The sequence below is a fragment of the Pantherophis guttatus genome, chromosome 1, assembly GCF_059756535.1.
Source record: "Pantherophis guttatus breed Tessera chromosome 1, ASM5975653v1, whole genome shotgun sequence".
Taxonomy (NCBI): Eukaryota; Metazoa; Chordata; class Lepidosauria; order Squamata; family Colubridae; genus Pantherophis; species Pantherophis guttatus.
The window spans coordinates 127,852,110-127,872,849 of record NC_142063.1 but is presented as its reverse complement, the minus strand read 5'-3'; the positions used below and the strand labels follow the sequence as shown (position 1 = coordinate 127,872,849).

Sequence of the window (20,740 nt, the reverse complement as noted above, 5' to 3'; positions counted from 1 at the left end):
TCTGAAGGAAAAACTGAATGAAGCCCGGATAGAAGAAATAATTTAATTGGCATGCCAGGGGCAGAGGAAAACCAAAGGCATAACCATTCATATTGGCTGGGGAATTCTGGGAGTTGAAGTCCACACCTCCTAAAGTTGCCAAGTTTGAGAAATTCAGTTCTAAAGCATTCACATAGGCCAGTGGTATCAAAGTCCGTTTTATTCAGTGTTGTGTTTGACCTCGGGGGGCGTGGCCAGATCAAGGACACTTGTGTCGGGGGTGCCTGTGGTGGCCTGAGCACTGTGCCAGTGAAAACAGGGCGTGTTTCCAGGGTGGCCCCATTGGCCAGATCTAAGCACCCCAAGGACCGGATCCAACCCCTGGGCCTTGAGTTTGATACCTCTGACATAGGCAGTCTTAAAGAGTGATTTTCACGTTGTAGAATCTTTAAACCTGAGCTGGAAAAATCTTCAAAGAATGGTAATTGCCTTCCTTGCCATTGTATTCATGGCAAAACAGGCTACAGGTAGTCTCAACTTACAACCACAATTGAATCCAAAGGTTCTGTTGCTAAATGGGTTTTGCCCCATTTTACAACATTTCTTTCCATAGTTGTTAAGTGAATCACTGCAATTGTTAAGTTAATAACACGGTTGTTAAGTGAATCTGGCTTCCCCGTTGACTTTGCTTGTCAGAAAGTCGCAAAAAATGATCACATGACTCCAAGATACTGCAACTGTCATAAATACATGCCAGTTGCGAGCATCTGAATTTTGATCATGTGACCGTGGCGATGCTGTCATGGTCATAAATGTGAAAAACAGTCATGTCACTTTTTTCAGTGCCATTATAACTTCAAATGATCACTGAACAAACTGTGATAAGTCGAGGACTACGTGTATTAGGTCTCACCTAATGGAAGCATTTTAGTGGGCCTAAGGGGGAAAAACATTCTGGGTGATAAGAAGTTTGTTTAAAGTTCCAGTGTCAGGCAGAGAACCTTTACCTAAAAATAAAAATAAACCCTTTGGGAATACTAATATATATATATATGCAAATATGCTCTCTTGTTTGCTTTTTTGCTTTTATTGCTATTAGGTTTTAATCATGACACTGTTAACTTGCTTTTGTTGTATTTGATTGTAAGCAGCCTGAGGAAGAACTTGAAGAGAGAATAAATAAATTGGCTTAGATGAAATTAAATGACAAATATTTTGGTGTGACTTAATCTGCAACTTCTCCGGGAAACCGGAAATAAATATTGCTAGCTGAACCTATAATTTGAAACATGTTAGTTCTTTAGAAGACTGCTGGGGGAAAAAAACAGTATTTGCATTTTCACCATTGCAATTTCTGATATAGAAATCATACTTCAACACCACTTTAAGGTGAGCTGCAATCCCCAAAGGTCCCCCCTCTGGCCCACTAGGTGCTCAGAAAGGAGTGTAACAGGGATATATTCTTGTCCCCTCTCTTTTCAAGTTGCACCTTAGTTTAGCGGTGGATCTTTTTCATAATCTGGATTTCCGCACTCCCTTAAATTAGCAAGGCGCAAAATCCCCATACTCCTCTACATTGATGATGCCACCATAATTTCACAAACTGCTATGGGGTTGAAAAGAGCGATAAGCAGCGATATTTGGGCACTGCAGGCAAAATCATCCAGATCCTAATTTTGAAAAGCTTACATTTCTGGTCTTTGCTAAGAGAACCATCTATCAGTCCTAGTTGAACAGTTGAAGGACACAAATTAGAACAGGTTACTGGATTGAAAAACCTTGGCATCAGTGGTGGGTTTCAAAAATTTTTACTACTGGTTCTGTGGGTGTGGCTTGGTAAGTGTGGCGTGGCTTGGTGGGTGTGGCAGGGGAAAGATACTGTAAAATCTCCATTCCCACTGCACCCCACTGCAGGGGAAGGATACTGTAAAATCTCCATTCCCTCTCCAATCCAGGGGAAGGTTACTGCAAAATCCCCATTTCCTCCCCATCAGCTGGGACTCAGGAGGCAGGGAATAGATGGGGGCAGGGCCAGTCAGAGGTGGTATTTACCAGTTCTTTGAACTACTCAAAATTTCCACTACTGGCTCTCCAGAACTGGTCAGAACCTGCTGAAACCCACCTCTGCTTGGCGTGTTTTTCCACTCTAAAGGCACCTGGAATGCACATCAGATCATGTAGTTAGTACATTCAGCTCTTAGGTCTATAAATGCTGCTAAGCGCTTCTTTTATACAAGCAGAGAACAATTAATCCCTGGGGCATTAAAACATTTTGAGGCCAAACCACTGGCCCAAATCCTTTATGGTACACCAGTAGGAATTTATGCAAAGAAGAGTGCACTGGAAACATTACAAATAAAATTTGCAGGATCACTTCTCGTACCCAAAGGAGCAACAAATGCGCAGTTAAGGCTAGAGAGAGGAATGCCTGCAATCCAGGTAAGGCCTTGGAACAGGAAAATAAACTACTGGATCATCCAACTACTGGATCATCCAATTCCTCCGTGTCAGAATAACTCCTTTAATTTTGATAGACAATTTCCCTTCTCCCTGGAAACTGGCCTAGGAGCAGAATTCAAAATCATATGGGTTTTCTGCGCCATTCCTTCCCCCTCCCCAAATTTTTAATAATTTTATTCATAAACATTTTTGAATACAGTGTATTGTCAAGGTACACCATTTACAAGAGAAAAAAAAAAAAAGACCAGATAGAAAATAGTAATAAATATTAGCACATGAACTGATAACAGTAATAATAATATAATAACACATCTACTGAGAATAATAGTAATAAAATATTTCTGCGCCGTTCCTAATTTCCTTAGGACAGGGGTGTCAAATTCGTGTCATCATGGCAGGGTCACGTGACATATCATGACTTTTTCCCACTTCGCTAAACCGGGCGTGGGTATGGCCAGTGCATGACGCATCCAGCCTGTGTGCCACGAGTTTGACAGCCATGCCTTAGGATATGACCAAGCCAAACAACTGCTCACTGAAAGAATAAAGGATATAGAATTACAGATTGAAATTATATATCCAATTTCAACTAGGTTGGGGCAATCTACTAACAGGCCTGACCAACAAGGTATCTTTACTATCTTTAAAATCCTACTTTCCCCAAACTGAGGATAGCATTTTTCAAAGCCAGGTATAACATCTTATCATCCAAGGTAGATACTCCAAAAACCCCATTAAACAAGGTTACCTACCTATGTGGCGACAAGGAGATTGAAATCATTTTGCATGCATTATTACACTGTAAATTCTACAGGAATATCAGGCCTGTTTATGTTTTCCCCCTAATAAGTAAATTTCCAGGAAGGCCAAGCAAGTCCTATGTGAATCATCTTCTAGAAGTTCAAAGCCCTTTATCACTTACGAAGTAGCCAAATAATTACTTCTGTTTTATTTATCACTTTAGGGTTAATACATACTAGCTAGCTTGTTTTTTAGATGATACATATTTTACTCATAGATTATAAACGTTAGATTTACACTTGCACAGGTAATTGATGCATTATTATAGTGGAGTTTGTCATATTTTATGTGTTATTTTATCTTTGTTATTCTAGTATCTTATTTCATCAATTTGATTCCACTTTGGCTGCTGCTTTTTATTTATTTTTGTGAGTCCTGGACCAAATAAACAATATTTCATTTCATTTTCGCCATAGGTTGGATTTCTTCAGGGAATCCCTTTGCCAGTAAATAACCAAGCGTATATTCCTATTCGCCCACTTGCTCACCTCTTTTCAGCTTGTTTCAGTAATTTCACTTTTTTCATATGGCGAACAGATGTTTGCTGAGCAAAGAACCAATATTTCATCGTGAGATCCTCAGTAGCAGCTCAACAAAAAATTCACCAAATATATAGTCTTAATAGTTTCAGACATCATTCTGTCATGCACCTCAGAGCCACAGATAAGCAGAGCAAAACTAAGGTCAATTTTGTGTGGTTTTTCTATTCTGTTGCTTTATTTGATTTATCTCTTTCCTGGGTAAACACTCAAGGTGGATGACATAGGAGTGAATACAGCTGGAATTCCAAATCCCCATATAGCCCCCAAAGCTCTCAATTTCTCATTGTGGCTCCTAGACTATCTTCTGACTGCATGGTTAATGTTGATTCTCCATTATTTTGAGATTGGAAGTCTGGAAACCTAAATAAACTTTATGCGGTATAACAAAACAAAGATTAGCCTTAATAGACCCAAATCAGAATTAATCTTGCAAGCATGCATGTTGCACACACAAATACCCACACATGATCTTAGACGTTGCAAACGCTGATAACATGATATGCGTATAACCAGGTAGCATCTTTGCTTTGCTCACTGAAGATCTCATCCCAAACCATTACAGTGGCCCTTAGCCATAGAAAGATAATCTCCTGCATTGTCATTAAAAGAGTGACTGAGCTGCAAAGTTTGTTCTTTGCTTTCCCTGGAATTCTTAATTTTTATCGTTCTGATCGTTTATTGAATAAGAAGGACTGGGTAAACTACAGGCACAATTTCAGCTGTGAAACACTCCCTTTACTTCCATGATGGTACTACATTTAGAATAAGACCACAGAGTAAGAACAGAAATCTAAAGTCAATTTGACTCGACTGTCAACATGTTGCCCTATTTGTGGCCATTCACTTTCACTGGAAATACAGCCTGCCTGATACAAATATAAAGGTAGTCCTTGACTTACTACCACAATTGAGCCCAACATTTCTGTTCTTAAGTGAGACATTGGTTAACTGAGTTTTGCCCCATTTTATGACTTTTCTTTCCACTGTTGTTAAGTGAGTCACTGCAGTCAATAAATTAGCAACCCGGTTATGAAGTGAATCTGATTTCTCCATTGATTTTGCTTGTCAGAAGGTTGTAAAAGGTGATCACACAACCTTGGGAAACAGCAATGGTCAGAAATATGAACCCGTTGCCAAGCGTCTGAATTTTGATCAGGTGACCATAGGGATGCTGCAAAGGTCATAACTGTGAAAAATGGCCATAAGTCACATATCTCAGTGCCATTGTAACTCTGAACGGTCACTAAGCAAACTGTTGTAAATTGAAGGCTACCTATATCAAGGAATGTAATGTAAGCATATCATCTGTATTTTATATTTGGCTCTCGGCTTACTAAACCTAATACTCAATATAAAATGGTAATTCAAAAGCAGATACAAGAGTAAATAATTCATATCAATTAGCCATGTGCCATTAATATGAATGCAAGATTTTGGCCTGTGGGCCAAATGAGTCTCCACTTTTAATGCTGAGCCACTCTGAGAACAGGCTTTTTCCTCTTCCTTTAAAGTAGCTCGGTTTGATTTTGTAGACAAAAATTATTTATCTGAAAGCAACTTTTGCCCTTGCTTTCAGTGACAAGAATGTGTATGCCTGGCTGGAAGTGAGATGTTACCTCTTACAACTGGGTGAGGCCCTGTTAGCTTTGGGATAGCAATTCTGGGGGAGGAGAGAAATCGTCATGGTGGTCAGAGGCTGACAGTCAAACAAAGCAATTAAATGTGGGGGGGGAATAAAAAGGAATACAATTTAAGGGAAATCAGAACCCCACAGCACAAAGAAAGGAAAGAAACAGTAAGCGACATTTTAAAAGGCATGGCAATCAGTGGATTGAATTGGACTGACTGGGCATAGAGAGGAAGAGAAGAAGAAGGAAGAATTGGCAAGCTGATTGGAAGAAGGAAAGGTCTCTGCTTGCACTCAGAATAATAGATAATAACAGAGTAACAGAGTTAGAAGGGACCTTGGAAGTCTTCCAGTCCAAATCTCTTCTTAAAAACCTCCAGTGTTGGAGTACTCACAACTTCCAGAGGCAAGCCATCCCACTGATGAATTGTTCTCACTGTCAGGAAATTTCTCCTTCATTCTAGATTGGTTGTCTCCTTGGTAATTTTCCATCCATTGCTTCTTGTCCTGCCTTCGGGTGCTTTGAAGAATAGCTTGTCTCCCTCTTCTTTGTGGCAGCCCCTCAAATATTGAAACACTGCTATTATGTCTCCCATAGTCCTTCTTTTCACTAGATTAGACATACTTCTTTTCACTAGATTAGACACACTAGATTTGCACTCTTTCCAGAATCTCAACATCTTTTTTATATTGTGGTAACCAAAACTGGATGCAATAAGTTGTCTAAACTAAGGAAGTTGTCAATGAGTATTCCTCATTTGCTCAACCTGACAACTTACTTAGTTCTATTCTGATCTAACACTGCTATCATGTCACCCCTACTCTTCATTACCCAGTTCCTGCAACCATTCTTCATATGCTTTAGCCTTCAGTCCGCTAATCATCTTTGTTGTTCTTCTCTGCACTCTTTCTAGAGTCTCAACAACTGATCGTGGTTATCACATGTACTGCCTCACCCCACCTATGTCAGAACCCCCAGAGGGGAGCTGGAGCTGTCACCCCTTCCTGGATTTGCTGAAGGAGAAAGCTTTGATCTTCCAGAACTAGAACACCTCCTGATTGCTTTTCAGTCTTCGAAGAGAACCTTCATTTGTCCAGTCTTTCTCTTGGGGTTTTAATCTTTCTCTTGCCACCACCTCCCACTTTGGGTCAGTGTCTCCCTTATTGGTTGGATCACACATTTGCACGCAGACACACACTCACACACACACACACACACCTCTGCCCAGAGGTGAGTTTCAGCAGGTTCTGACCAGTTCTGGAGAACCGGTAACAGAAATTTTGAGTAGTTCGGAGAACCGGTAGTAAAAATTCTAACTGGCCCATCTATTCTCTGCCTCCCAAATCCCAGCTGATCAGGAGGAAATGTGAATTTTGCAGTAACCTTCCCCTGGAGTGGGGTGGGAATGAAGATTTTACAGTATCCTTCCCCTGCCATGCCCACCAAGCCACGCCCACCAAGCCACACCCACAGAACCGGTAGTAAAAAAAATTGAAACCCACCATGCCTCTGCCTCACCATCTCTCCTTCTGTCATTCCCCCTCCTCCTCTCTGGCAGTTGGGGCTTAAAGATCCCTTCCCTCCCCCTTAAATCTTCACCTAAGAATTTTGAGACCCTTTTCTCAACAACAACAACAATAACAACAACAACAACAACAACAACAACAACAACAATAATAATAATAATAATAATAATAATAATAATAATAATACTCCAGCATCCATCTAAGCCCTACATGGCTTAGGGCCAGGCTATCTTCTAGACCGCCTTCTACCGCATAGCTCACAACGACCGGTAAGATCCCACAGAGTTGGTCTCCTCTGGGTCCCATCAGCTAAACAATGTCGGCTGACGGGCCCACAGGGGAGGCCTTCTCTGTGGCTGCCCCGGCTCTCTGGAACCAATTATTTCCTGAGGTCCGGACCGTCCCCACCCTATTGGCCTTCCAGAAAACGGTGAAGACCTGGCTTTTCCGACAGGCCTGGGGCCGTTGATCTCGCTGCTGCAATCTTATGAGATCCGGCCATGAATGGAGTGTATGGTTTTTAATGTTTTTTTAAAACAACTTTTATGGTATATTGTTCACATTATTTTTTGTTGTAAGCCGCCCAGAGTCCCCAGGGAGTTGGGCGGCATAGAAATGTGCCAATAATAATAATAATAATAATAATAATAATAATAATGATGATGATGATGATGATGATGATGATGATGATGATAGGCTGAGGAGCACCACAGCTGGCTTGGGAGCATGAATGCTCCTTCTTTTTTCCTCTCTCCAACTTTTTTTAACATTGTAAAACAGTAAAACACTCCAACAGAAGAGATGAAGAGGAACCTGCAGTCACAAGGAGTCAAATCAACGATATTGGTAACTATTGCTGTGGGTAGGCTAGCTGAGAAAGAAGAGAGAGCCCAGGACGAAAAGCAGTGCAGCAGCTAGGATGTATAGCTTGGCATGATGAAGAAATGTCGTATAGTAATGTCAGTCAGGAAAAAATGGATAATCACACAAGATTGAGTACATACTCAAATATATAAGAACTGTGGATCATTCACAAATCCTTGCATTTACTTAGTGATAGTTATGGAAAATCTTACCTTCAATACCGGCAAAAAGATTTGAGATTGCCTGGCCTGATCTGTGCAGGTCAGGGGATGAGGAAACAAGCTGGGTTGAGAAGGCTATTCTCCAGGGTAGCAAATATATCCAACACACCTTCCTCTTCCTATTTTCTCCACAACAGCAGCCCTATGAGGTGAGTTGGGCTGAGAGAGAGTGGCTGGCTCAAAGACACCCAGCTGGCTTTCATGGCTAAGAGGGACTTGATCTCATGCTCCCTAGCTTTCTAGCCTGGTAACTTAACCACTAGACCAAACTGCCTCTCGTTCATTGCTAAGCTTTAGAGAAGAAAATGGTCCCTTAGATACATATTGGCAGTAAGAAGTTGAAGAAGACATGGTAGAAGGTATCACCAGGTAAACTGTTACAGGGTAAGGCTGATCAATAATTTGGTGGTGGTCTCCTCTTCCAGCCCAAATGCCTCAATTCTGACCCCAAGAAGTCACTGATCAACTTGATCTGCTGATGATAAACACCAGGTCCATTTGCAGTAACATCACATTCATTCTCAATCTAATGGCAAACGAACAAGTGAACCTGGCATGTATCCCTAAGATGTTCTCTCTTCAAACAGACTTGGGATTCTTCGGGATTTTAGCCTCTACAGTAATTATGAGCTTGTCCCGGGTAATACCAAATCATGACTAAAAAAAATGCTCCATTGGCTTCAGCAGATTTAATCCAGATGAAAAGGAGCAGACTAAATTTAAACCCCATTCCATTATTATTTTTAATTCAAAATAAATGTGTAGAGTCTATAATCCAACATATACACTTATGTGGGAGACCGCCTATTGAATTCATGAGATTTGTGAATTAACTCGAGAGTGTATTATATGTCATGGAGCTGAACTTTTGCTGAATTACCCTGTATGACAGCAGTTCAAAAAGAGTCTTTAACTACTAAATTAAACAGTGAAAGCTAAATGTATTTAGTTGAGTGTGCTTGTAGGACATTAATTTCACACTTGACTGGGCATAAATACAGACCTGGTTTTCAATTCACTCTTACCATATATATGCATTTGTGTTTGTGTATATTTGTGCGTAAACACACAAGCACATATATGTACACTTATACATTGAAAAATGGATAAAAATGAAATTTATAGAGATATAGTTAAATTAACCACATCAGTTTTACCAATCATATAGTTAATGGGTTTGAAGCAATAAAAATAAACTGCAAGCAGAATGAAATATCTTAAAACCTTTATTAACCTTAAAACATCTACCTTTATTTCCTTGTCAATAAATTCAACACAAAAAATAGTTTGTTGCAAAAGCAACTGCCTGTGAAGGCTCCTGGATTGGGGCTGAAAGGAAAAAGTGGAAGCAGTATGCACCAAGACAAATTCCTTCTGTGTCCAATCACACTTGGCCAATAAAGAATTCTATTCTATTCTATCAAGTATGCTCCGTCCCATATTTGGGTAGATCAGGTTGCCCTGATAGACCGGTTTCACCAGAAAAACACTTAATCTTAAAAAACCCCTTAAAGATAAGTTCTCTAAAACAGTGGTCCCCAACCTTTACAGCTTGGTGGCCTGGCTGCGGGGAGGAGATGGGAACCAGATTGCACAATCACTCAAGAGAGAAGAGAAGCCTTTGGGGCGTCGCTCGCATGAGCGGAGCTGTGTATGCACGCGTGCATGTATGCGGACCAGCCTGCATCTAGTGCGGCCCAGTTCCAAATAGGCCATGGCCAGTGGTGGAATTCAATTTTTTTACTACTGGTTCTGTGGGCGTGGCTTGGTGGGTGTGGCTTGGCAGGGCTTGGTGAGGGTGGCAGGGGAAGGATACTGCAAAATCTCCATTCCCACCCCACACCAGGGAAAGGATACTGCAAAATCCCTATTCCCACCCCACTCCAGGGGAAGGATACTGCAAAATCCCCATTCCCACCCCACACCAGGGAAAGGATACTGCAAAATCCCCATTCCCACCCCACACCAGGGAAAGGATACTGCAAAATCCCCATTGCGTCCCCACTCCTGGGGGAAGGATATTGCAAAATCTCCATTCCCACCCCACTCTGGGGCCAGCCAGAGGTGGTATTTGCCGGTTCTCCAAACTGCTCAAAATTTCTGCTACCGGTTCTCCAGAACCTGTCAGAACCTGCTGAATAGCACCCCTGGCCATGGCCCAGTAGTAGGCCACAACCCGAGGACCCCTGGTCTAAAACACTGACCTATAGATTTTCTAACTAGAATTGATTTCTCCAACCTTTTGACCTCCAGACAGGTTGGATTATAGTTCCCAGTTATCAGGCCTCAAAACATTTGGAGTATCATCAAATGCTGGGTAATGCTGGCTGAAGTTACAGATTGCATCATGTCAGAAACACAGCATATTTTTGGACCTGATAAAGTATGAAAGATACATTATTAAGTTCTCCAACAATTACTTTCCAAAGATGCTGTTAAAAGATTCCAGAGTTACAGTGTTTGAGGTGGGCAGCCAAAGAAATTCTTTAACTACCCATAGTTAAATAAATAACATTTTTCAAGAACTCAAGTGAAGAAGGATTTTGCTAATGGTTTGCATCTCCAGAACCTTCTAGTGTTGGGAAACCTGAAAGGTACAAGTATTGGGAAGAGGGACATACCTTTAGTAAATTTGGAACAGCTAACGTAATATTTGTGTTGCCAAGGCAACTGGGCCAATATTCATGTTTTGCTGCACCATGCTACACTATGGTAGTTTCTTTTCAATGCAAAAGAACTAAAAATAATCTCCCTAGTTTCCTTAGCAACAAAATATTCCTTAATAGCAATATGGGTTCACTTGTCCTCGGTGACACTGGCACATAACCCCAACTGATTGGTAAAGTAGCATGCCAATGTCACTGTATTCCATAGAGTGGGTGGCACAGATGGGAGGTGTCCATGAGCAATTCAGATGTTGGTACATCATTATCAGAAATTTTGCCTGGGAGTTGGAATCCAGCCACCGTATCGGATTCAGTTCTTGATTAGCTGAGATCATTTAGGGAGAAAGTCTCCCTCATCAGTCTTGCCACAGCAGCAATAGGGAAAATAAATTCTTCTAGGTTAGGTTGTTTCAATCTGTAATTTCACGATTCCTAATTCTTTGAAATGTTTTGGAGGAAAAGAAATTTCCTTCTGTCCCGCCATCAATGGCACAGATGCAGCAACAGTATGGACAAGCAAAAGTTGTAAACACAAATTGAGAGCATTTTGAATCCAGAAAGGCACCTTCTCACATATATTTTTGAAAAAGAAATGTGATTCAGCAGTAAAAGTACGATCCTTCTTAACAGAGAGACTTATGAGCAAAAAGCAAAGGGGCATGCCAAAGTTATTCAATTTTCACATATTTGGATAAATGGAGATGATGATTATAGATATTTGTTAAACCACAAACCGTGATTTATCAAACACAAAGTTTCCTGAAGAAACAGAACTTTTTGACTTAACAAGATGTTCAGATTCATACAACACACTAAGATGCAATGTGTTTTTGCCTAGTTAACTGTGGTTTAGCAGATGGGAGTATGAATACTATTTAATCATGATATGATGAATAAAAAACATAAATGCATAAATTTATTTAATTAATTAATTTCTATGATGCCCATCTCACTTTGAAAGACAACTCTGGATAGTAATATTAAGTTATAAACCATTTGCTTACAAATCTCTTCGACTAGCTTAAACCACACTTTAAGCCAATACTAAATCAATGACTTTAATGCCTTAATGCATTAAATATGGCCCCTTTATGACCTGTGGACTTCAACTCCCAGAATTCCTGAGACAGGTTGTAAAAGGACCACAGTTGCCCACCCCTGCCTTAATGTGATACATGAACCAGTGGTGGGTTTCAACATTTTTACTACCGGTTCTATGGGTGTGACTTGATGGGTGTGGCATGGCTTGGTGGGCATGGCTTGGTGAGCATGGCAGGGGAAGGATACTGTAAAATCTCCATTCCCTCTCCACTCCAGGGAAAGGTTACTGCAAAATCCCCATTTCTTTCCGATCAGCTGGGACTCGGGAGGCAGAGAATAGATGGGGGCGGGGCCAGTCAGAGGTGGTATTTACCGGTTCTCCGAACTGCTCAAAATTTCCGCTACTGGTTCTCCAGAACTGGTCAGAACCTGCTGAAACCCACCTCTGACATGAACATAAACACAGTCTTTCAGATCTGAGTCTTGCTATATAATCTTAGGCTGATTTGCAACTGAAACTCAATGGGTCACTCCTGGCAGTTAAATAGATGCAAGGTGAGCGTCCTTCACGTCATGCTAAGCCAGGACATTTTATTCATAGTTTATTGAACAACATGTGTCACACAGACCCATGATTTGTCCAATAGACTCAAATTATAAGGCTTTCAGTAAATCAGAATTAAGTAAGCCATACTTTGACATCATAAAGATGTACCTTGGTCAACAAAGGTGTGAAAACCAATCAGGGAACAGGGGAAAAAAAGTATAGTTGCACTTCTATCAGCAAAGGTGCTCTGCAAATTTGAGTAGCTCATGCATCTTTTTTTTTTTAGGTGGCCCCCAAGGTCTCCAATTATGCTTAATCTTCTTGTGCCACCTGGCCTCTAACAGCTGGTGTGCACTCAATTCTGTGACCCTAGCTCCTTCTTCATAACCCCTCCAAGAAAGTTGGAAGTCTTTCTGTGGGAGAAGGTGGGCAAGGACCCTGAATACAAAGGCAATCAGGCTCCATCCGGATCAGTTCCCCTGGGCTATCTTTGCCCCCCCACCCCCAACCTACCTAGTTAGGAGAAGTCACTAAAATAGAGGAGCAGGTGTGGGTTGCTTATGGAGGGCAAGCCAGGCTGGAGAAGATCTGGCCAGCAGGCAGAAGAGGGAACAAGAGGGAAGCCGGTCATTACTCTCAATTTATTCAGCTTCACTGGCTTGTAGAAGCTGTAGCTTTGTTTTGTGACCTTGCTGCTGGAAAGGGAAGGAAATCTCCTTGGCTCCTCTGCTCCTATACAAATTCACACCTGGGCTTTGGAGGAATGAATCAATCACAACAAAGAGTTCCTCCTTCCCCCAAAAAATGTACAAAAAGAAAGAAACCAACAGAGGAGGAAAGTTATGGTGGAATCATGTAGAGGATAAGCAATGGACCCTAACATTGGTTATGATGGGTTACTGCGATTATTCAAAATTTTAGGCTACCGAAAGTAAATAAAATGCACACTTGGATAGAGGCCAATTAATTTAATGGCATCAAGACAGGCCCAACTCCAGATGACTATACAAACAGGAACCTGCCATCTCAGCCTGCCTCTGCTGAAAATTTGCAGCTTTCCAGGGATGTTCCTAAAATCTTTTTTTATTGTTCCTCCAGTTTATCTATGGTTTTGCCTCCTACTTCTGCTAAAGCGGCTAAGCATAATTCTTTTTTTTTTTTCCTAGTTCATCATCTGTTTACATCACATGGTGAAAGTACATCAATTTCATTGCCTCGAGGGAGCGGTCACTCTATTTTTTCCAGAAATGATTGATTGGGTTGTTGTTTTTTGCAGTCCATCGTACTCTTAGTAACCATCTTCACATCCATAATATGAAGGCATTTGTCTTTTTTCTCTTCTTCTTAGTGATCTGCTTTCATTGCTATTCATAACCACTGGAAAGACATTGTTTTAATTATGTTTGTGCAGCACTTCAAAAGGGAATGCAGGTAGTCCTCAACTAACAACTATTTAGTCATTTAGTGACCATTTGAAGTTACGACGACACTCGAAATAGTGACTTTTGACCATTTTTCACACTTAAAATCCTTGCAGCATCCTCATAGTCATATAATCAAAATTCAAATGCTTGGTAACTGGTTCATATTTATGACGGTTGCAGCATCCCAGGGTCATATGATTACCGTTTGTGACCTTCTGAATCAATGGGGAAGCCAGATTCACTTAACAACCATGTTACTAACATAACAACTGCAGTGATTCACTTAGCAACTGCAGTAATCCATTTAAAAACTGTGGCAAGAACGGGCTTTTAGTAAAACGGGGCAAAACTCACTTAACTGTCTTGCTTAGCAACATAAATTTTGGGCTCAATTGTGGTCGTAAGTCAAGGACTACCTGCAGGTAGTTCAAAGTGGGCATGGGTGTGGTCACAGAACCTGTTGGAACCTCCTTAATCCAACCATGTCTTCTCCCAAGATTACACTAGAGCTGAGAAACACAGTGGCACAATCACAGGAAAAGACATGGCCACTTTAAGGGGACTGCTGATGGTAAGGAGTTGCCTAAAAGTGCTAAATGAACTTTTCTGGGCACTGTATTTGAATCTGAAATGTTGCACAACCCTATTAACTATTCTGATCTTCATTGTCATAGAAACATCTTCATCCTTCCCAATTTAGTCTGTTTCTCATTGCCTTCTTCCCTAACATCAATCTGTTTACTTCTTCAATATGCAGCCCTTTTTAATATATTCCTAACCCGAAGGAAACCAAACTATCTACTACCTTTGTTTCCTTTCTGTCATCTGTGAATTCAACAAGCCTACGAGATTTCTTTGTCTTCTTTCTATTTAACACCAAGCCATTTTTTTTTTAACTTTCTATTTTTACTCTTCTTAACGAGCTTTTCTATGTCTTCTTTATTTCAGCTAAGAAAAGGATGTCATCTGCATATCTCAAATTTTTAGTGTTTAATTTCCAATTTTGATTCCAGCTGTCATTTCTTACAGCCTTGGCATTCTGCATAATATATTCACTGTGTAAGTTGAGCAAACATGGAGACAATATGCCTTCTTGTCTCACAGTCTCTTCTACTCTGTTCTGTTCCTTCTGGCTCACTTCTTGCTGTAGCTTCTTGTTCCTTGTCAATGTTTCTGAAAAGAGTATGCCCATTTGACTTAATATTTTCTATATTTTGGCACGTTCTACACAAAGGTAGTCTATAAAGCAAAGGTAATACTTAGAAACTCTTGCTCTATCCATCATCTTATCTAGATGTATATACTGCCTTTACTTTCATCTATGGAGATTCTCAATCATCTAGGTCAGTGATGGCTAACCTTTTTGCCATTGCGTGCCAGGAGCAGGGTGGGGGTGAGGGTGGTTCCCACCGGAAGTTGGCAAACGGGCTATTTTGGGCCTCTGGAGGGCCTCCGGGGGGTGGGGAAGGCCGTTTTCACCCTCCCCAGACTCCTAGAAAGGAGGCTGGGGAGAGAGAAAAATGGGCCTTCCCACCACCCCCCGAGGTCCTCGGGAGGCAGGAAACAGCCTGCTTCCCTACTTCTGGTGGGCCCAGAAGGCCTGAAAATCAGCTAGTGGAGCGGAGCTCACGTGCCCACCGATATGGCTACGCGTGCCACCTGTGGCACGCGTGCCATAGGTTCGCCATCACGGATCTAGGTCATGGTTGCCCCACAGGTGCTTTTTCAAGAGGCAACTGGACTTTTTCCTTGAAGATGTTTTGCTCCTTATCCAAGAAGCTTGGATGAGAAGTAAAACGTCTTCAAGGAAAAATAAAGTCTAGTTGCCTGTTGAAAAAGCACCTTTGGGACCGTCTTTATTTTGTATAATTCAAGGCAGCAGATATCTTGTTCCCCCACATCAGCCCTGGGAGGTGCTACCTGATTCAATGTCTCTCTGCCTTTTCTAAAATGGCCACTTTGCCATTTTTATCTGACCAGATGCCTATTCTTCGTAAATGTTATACAAAATTTTGCTTGCATTTGAAATTAATATAACTCTTTGGTAGTTTTTTAGTCTTCTGTCAGAGAAAAGGACATGCTGAATGTCTCTTAACTTTAATGACTACATTTCCTTAACTTAATCTTTGGGGTTTTTTTCAGACTCATGGAAAAATCTGAAATATGGTTGGCCTCCCTTAACAAATAGCAGACAGGCCTTGCTCTTACTCCAGGTCTGGATCACTTATTCTGAATAATTATAAAGACTACACAGCCCTGGTGGAAATCCACACAATCTAACAGATGTGATGCTGTCATCTACTACAGAGGTCCCCAATCCTCTGGTCCATGGACAGGCACTAGTCCACAACATGCCAGCAACCAGGTCGCACAAACAAGTGGAGCTCCATCCTTAGGATGCAGGCAGCATGCAAAACCATGGCCCCTCTGGTCCGCAGACAAACCTCTCTCCACAATACTGGTCTCTGGTGCCCAAAAGATTGGGGGCCACTGGTCTACTACTTTAAAGCCAAGCACATAATGATTGTTTTTTTTTTAGTAGCATTATCATTCCATTCCTTTGTGTATCACAATCATTTGATTTATAGTGGCCCATTCCAGTCTACTTATGTTCATTTATTCCTTAAACAATTAAAACATGCTCTAGTTTAATTTCAATAATTCTTGATTTTCCTTCTTTTTTATTTTACCTGCTCCATACTCCAATAATGTTTTTTTTAATACTGATGCCATCAGTGACCAGACTTCCTTGCATATTTGGCCTGGAGGTTTATATGTTCTCTAAATATACTCATGAATTTTTTTTACATTCTTCTTCAGTAGCCAGAAGAGAGCTATCCAAAAAATGTGTCTCATCATCCAGAACCCAAACTGAACAAAATATTTGGACCATATCTATAAACTTCTTGGCAACTATATAGAAGTATTTCACCACTGCCCTCTTCCGAGTTTTATTTTGGAGTTTCTTCTTCTAAATGGTTGAGTCCTTCACCTGTGGCCTCAACTTTACTGTGGACTATCCTTAGCTCCTTTCTCTTCCTACCTTCAGCAAGGGGGAATCCTACTAGAAATTTATGCTTCCACTGGCATTATTCTCAGCATTAACTAGAGTTGTTGAATCCTCCTACTACATCAAGGCAATAATCCTCTGGGAAGTGATCAGATAAATAAATAAATGGATAATTATGGATTCCCATATTCAGTCAGGAGTATGCAAAAAAACATCATTTCAGTTTCAAAACAGCGGGGTGACAACACTAAATAATACCATTGCCTTTCATCAGTGAAATTCTAAACCTCTTAAAGATTGTTGGACAATTGTTAATTTAAGCCTGGAAAATAATCTTTAGCGTAAGAATAACTACATTAGCTTTTCTACTAATTTTCTGCCTTAACACTGAGCAAATTATACTTCTGTAGCACAGATATATAGCTATGTAAACAATGAAGCAAAGAGACCTACTCAACATTATCTGAAACAGCTGTCAGAACTACACCTTCTTCCTGATTTAAACCCAAAGAATCCTTAAGCTTAAACTATTAATTAGGATAACAACTTTTATTGTTCCAGCTGTAACTCTCAAAACTGCTGAAAACCTTTTCTCTCCAATCCAATCATAGTTTTTTTTAAAAATGTTTTATTCTCAGATTACTGCAGTGGACTCTATTTAAAAATGGAGCAACGGTTACTACAACTTAACATACTATGCTTTTCCTGTGATAATATCCTCATATGCTGGTGATAAAAGCAGGATCACCTGAAGTCCTATCTGAACTGCACTTGTTAAGCAGTAAAGACACTGCTTATGTGTTCCTCAACTGATGGGAATAAACAGGAGGACAAATTATAGCTTGATTGTCCACTATGTTAATCTAATGGGAGTTCATTAATAGGATTCAATTATGAATTTGTGCTAAGAATTTGCACCATAAATATTATCTGTCAAGCAGTGCATAATGGCAAGTTCATTTTAACACAGAGATAGGAGCTGCTTTATAACTTCCTGTAATACTAGAGGTTTAACTGCATGTTTTACAAAATAATAAGGCAGGGGCACTAAACTTGCAGCCCACAGGCCAGATGAATCACATGCTCACCCCAGCTCCACGAATGGGGAAAATGTTGGGAAACATCACGTGACAGCAACATGATGTGGTGAGTTTGATACCCGTGTCCTAAGGTAATCTGGGGGAAGGCATGATATAAGCATTCTGACATCATCACCTGTTACACAAATTATGAACTTGTGTTAGAGGTCACAATCCTCTTTCCTCACTTTGGGGACATCATGGCTTGTGACAAACACCTTTGTTTGGAATGAAGAAATGGTGCCCAGTAGAACAATACAAAATATTTGAAGGAAGTGCTTCACAAACAAAGCACTTCCCTTCGAATCATTTGCAAAGTATAAGTGGCTGCTTCACAATCTGTTCCTGGCTTTTTCCACATATGTCAAGACCATTTAGATATCTGTATATTCCTGTTGCCAAAGATTGAGAAGTATGATTAATTTAACAAAATATTATTTTGTGCATATTAAATACATCTCTTGAAATAGATCTTCCTGTTGCAGGATGCATGCATTTCATGAAGAAAATGGAGGTTTTAACTAACAGAGATCTGGAGCTAAAATACAGTATTGATTCAGATAATATGGTCTCTGCTTTAGTGGAAGACATATTGGGTTGATGCATATTTTTCTCTTTCTAATATTCTGGAAGTTAAAAGGAGAACAATAGAAGTGGATAATATGTGTTTTATGATTAAAAAATAAATATACCACAAGGTTGGAAAATAGCAGTTGATCAAGTTATAAGCTTCAAAGAACTTACTTTCTATAAACATTTTGCAGCTAGAAGTACCAATATGAGGACCATTTAGAAATTAAATTTTCTTTTAATTTCCCATTTTCCATCTATTTCTCTTCTTAATTGATTGAAATGTTGATTTAATTATCTATTATATAATGAAAGCAAGCTTTGATTAATATATATGTCTGCATGCATGTGTTTAAATGTTATAAGGAGAATTGTTTACTCTTTAGCTTTTTTATTTTTACATACAAATAAAGTTTTAAAATGAAAAAAGTTATCTCCTATGGTAATTGAATGTGAACAAAAACTTCTGAAAATACTGAGTTGAAAAAGAAATATATACTGTATCTTTAATAAGTAATGTGCCCAGATCACTGAATTAAGCATTGCAAGATTTGCTTCTTAAACATTTGCCAAGTCAAAACTGTTGTGGATAATTATCTACCCACTAAAAATAGTTAGACATTTTAAATAATTAGATTTTTTTTAACAAATAATTGAGGGGGAGATTTATTTATGCTGGATTCTTATACACAGAAGGAAGTAAAACTCACTGAGCTCAGTGAATTTACTTCTGAGTAAATATGCATAAGATTACATGTTGAGGTTTAAAAGATAATCTGGCCTCCTCATTTTCATAGTAGTTTACTGCCCAGTGGTTTAATGGAATAGCTATTGCTCAAGAATGAAGCAAAAGATTTTTAACATTGAGTATTTCAAAATCAGTCCTTGGCATCTCCGTTTATAAGGATCAAGTAGCAGATGGGGAGAAATAATTTGGTTTCAGATTCTGGAAAAAATTACTAGTCAGAACTGATGAATGTAGAGTAATGTAAAAATATAAGAGACCTGAGATATTAGGCCAAAGGATTACTTGGCCCAGATTTTGTGGCCATATAGTGACCACATTTATACATATATCAAGAAGCTCACCAACATAGACTGAAATGATAGCCCCTTTGCATTGTTGCTCTCAAGCAACTGATTTTTAATCTCTTTGATTCTGGAGTTAGTCTGGTGTCATCAAAATTAATAGCAGTGATCTCCCTCTCTACAAAATTGTCTAATGCCATTTAACATGTTCTAAATGTGGGGTTTTATCATATCTAGTAATAAATTCCAGCAAGTAAAAAGGTTTGACTATTTCTTGACAGCTATATATAGATGATTTTAGGTTCTAATGTTTTGGGAAATGAGACCCCCATCCTCAAAAAAACCCTTATTTTTATTTTATCCCTTAAATAGATAGCTATCTTCTCTCTAAAAACTGGCTAGATCAGAGGTGGAGAGCTATTCAATCCTCCACCCCAACAAGTCCTAGCAAGCCTGTCTAATATAATGAGGGATACTGAGATGCTGCCATTAAGCAATACTCTGAAGAGCAGAAGTTCTCCATACCTGAGCTTGCTAGTTTAACAGGCACTGCTTATATTTCTAAGAGAGAAGAATTTAAAATATGTCCCAGAGACTCATTTTGGATTTTAAATTTCTAAGCTTCACTTTCTGGATGTTTTAAAATTTCATCCTTTAAAATAAATTATTTAATCTCTATGAAGGCTGGACACTTCATTAGCTGTATGAAGTATTAGCATTCCAAATGAGGTTTCGGTCAATGAGTTGATAAGAAGGATGGCCAGATGGAGAAGATGAAATGGCTCGTATATCGTGAAAGCTGGACAAAAAAAAGAGTACTAGCAGTTGCAGCTTATCTCACACTTCACTTGTCAATTTTTTCTTCTCTTCTATTTTAGTATTAAAGCTGTAGGCAGTACCTGATAACTTAGGTTAACCAAGTACCCTCCAGTTCTGTTAGACACCGACTAAAGGGAGCTTTTTTACATATAAAGGCACTCCTTCAATGGACTAGATAGGTCAAACAGAAGAATTAAATTATTTTTAGGGCATGGCTATCTATAGGAATTTGGTCCGTGTGATACCTCCCACTCTCCTAAAAGGTTTAAAATAAAGATTGAGTCCACTTACCCATATTTTCTTCAGATGCTTGCCATTAGAGTCTTTGAACCATATCCACTTTGCAATCGATTCCACAAAAACCAACAACCCCAAACATCCTTATAAAATTATTTCAAGGGAGATGAGGAGCGGGGGAGAATCTTTCCTGCAGCCAATCCAGTAGCGTTGCCAAGCTTGCTCAGGGCTCACAGCATGTTCAGCTTTGACTTGAATAATATACTAATAGTTAGCATAAATCATTAGGGCAACTTT

The 20,740-nt window shown here is 39.8% G+C and overlaps 1 protein-coding gene across 1 annotated transcript in view; it reads right to left on the bottom strand.

The window, feature by feature from the left end:
* Window positions 1-20,516, bottom strand: part of KALRN (kalirin RhoGEF kinase) — a 589,612-nt gene extending 569,096 nt beyond the window's left edge. Inside the window, exon 1 of the mRNA XM_034423023.3 lies at window positions 20,498-20,516. Within this exon, the coding sequence (XP_034278914.2) occupies window positions 20,498-20,501 (4 nt within the window). The 5' untranslated portion in view covers window positions 20,502-20,516. The remainder of the gene's footprint in view (window positions 1-20,497) is intronic.
* Window positions 20,517-20,740: the final 224 nt, after the last annotated feature.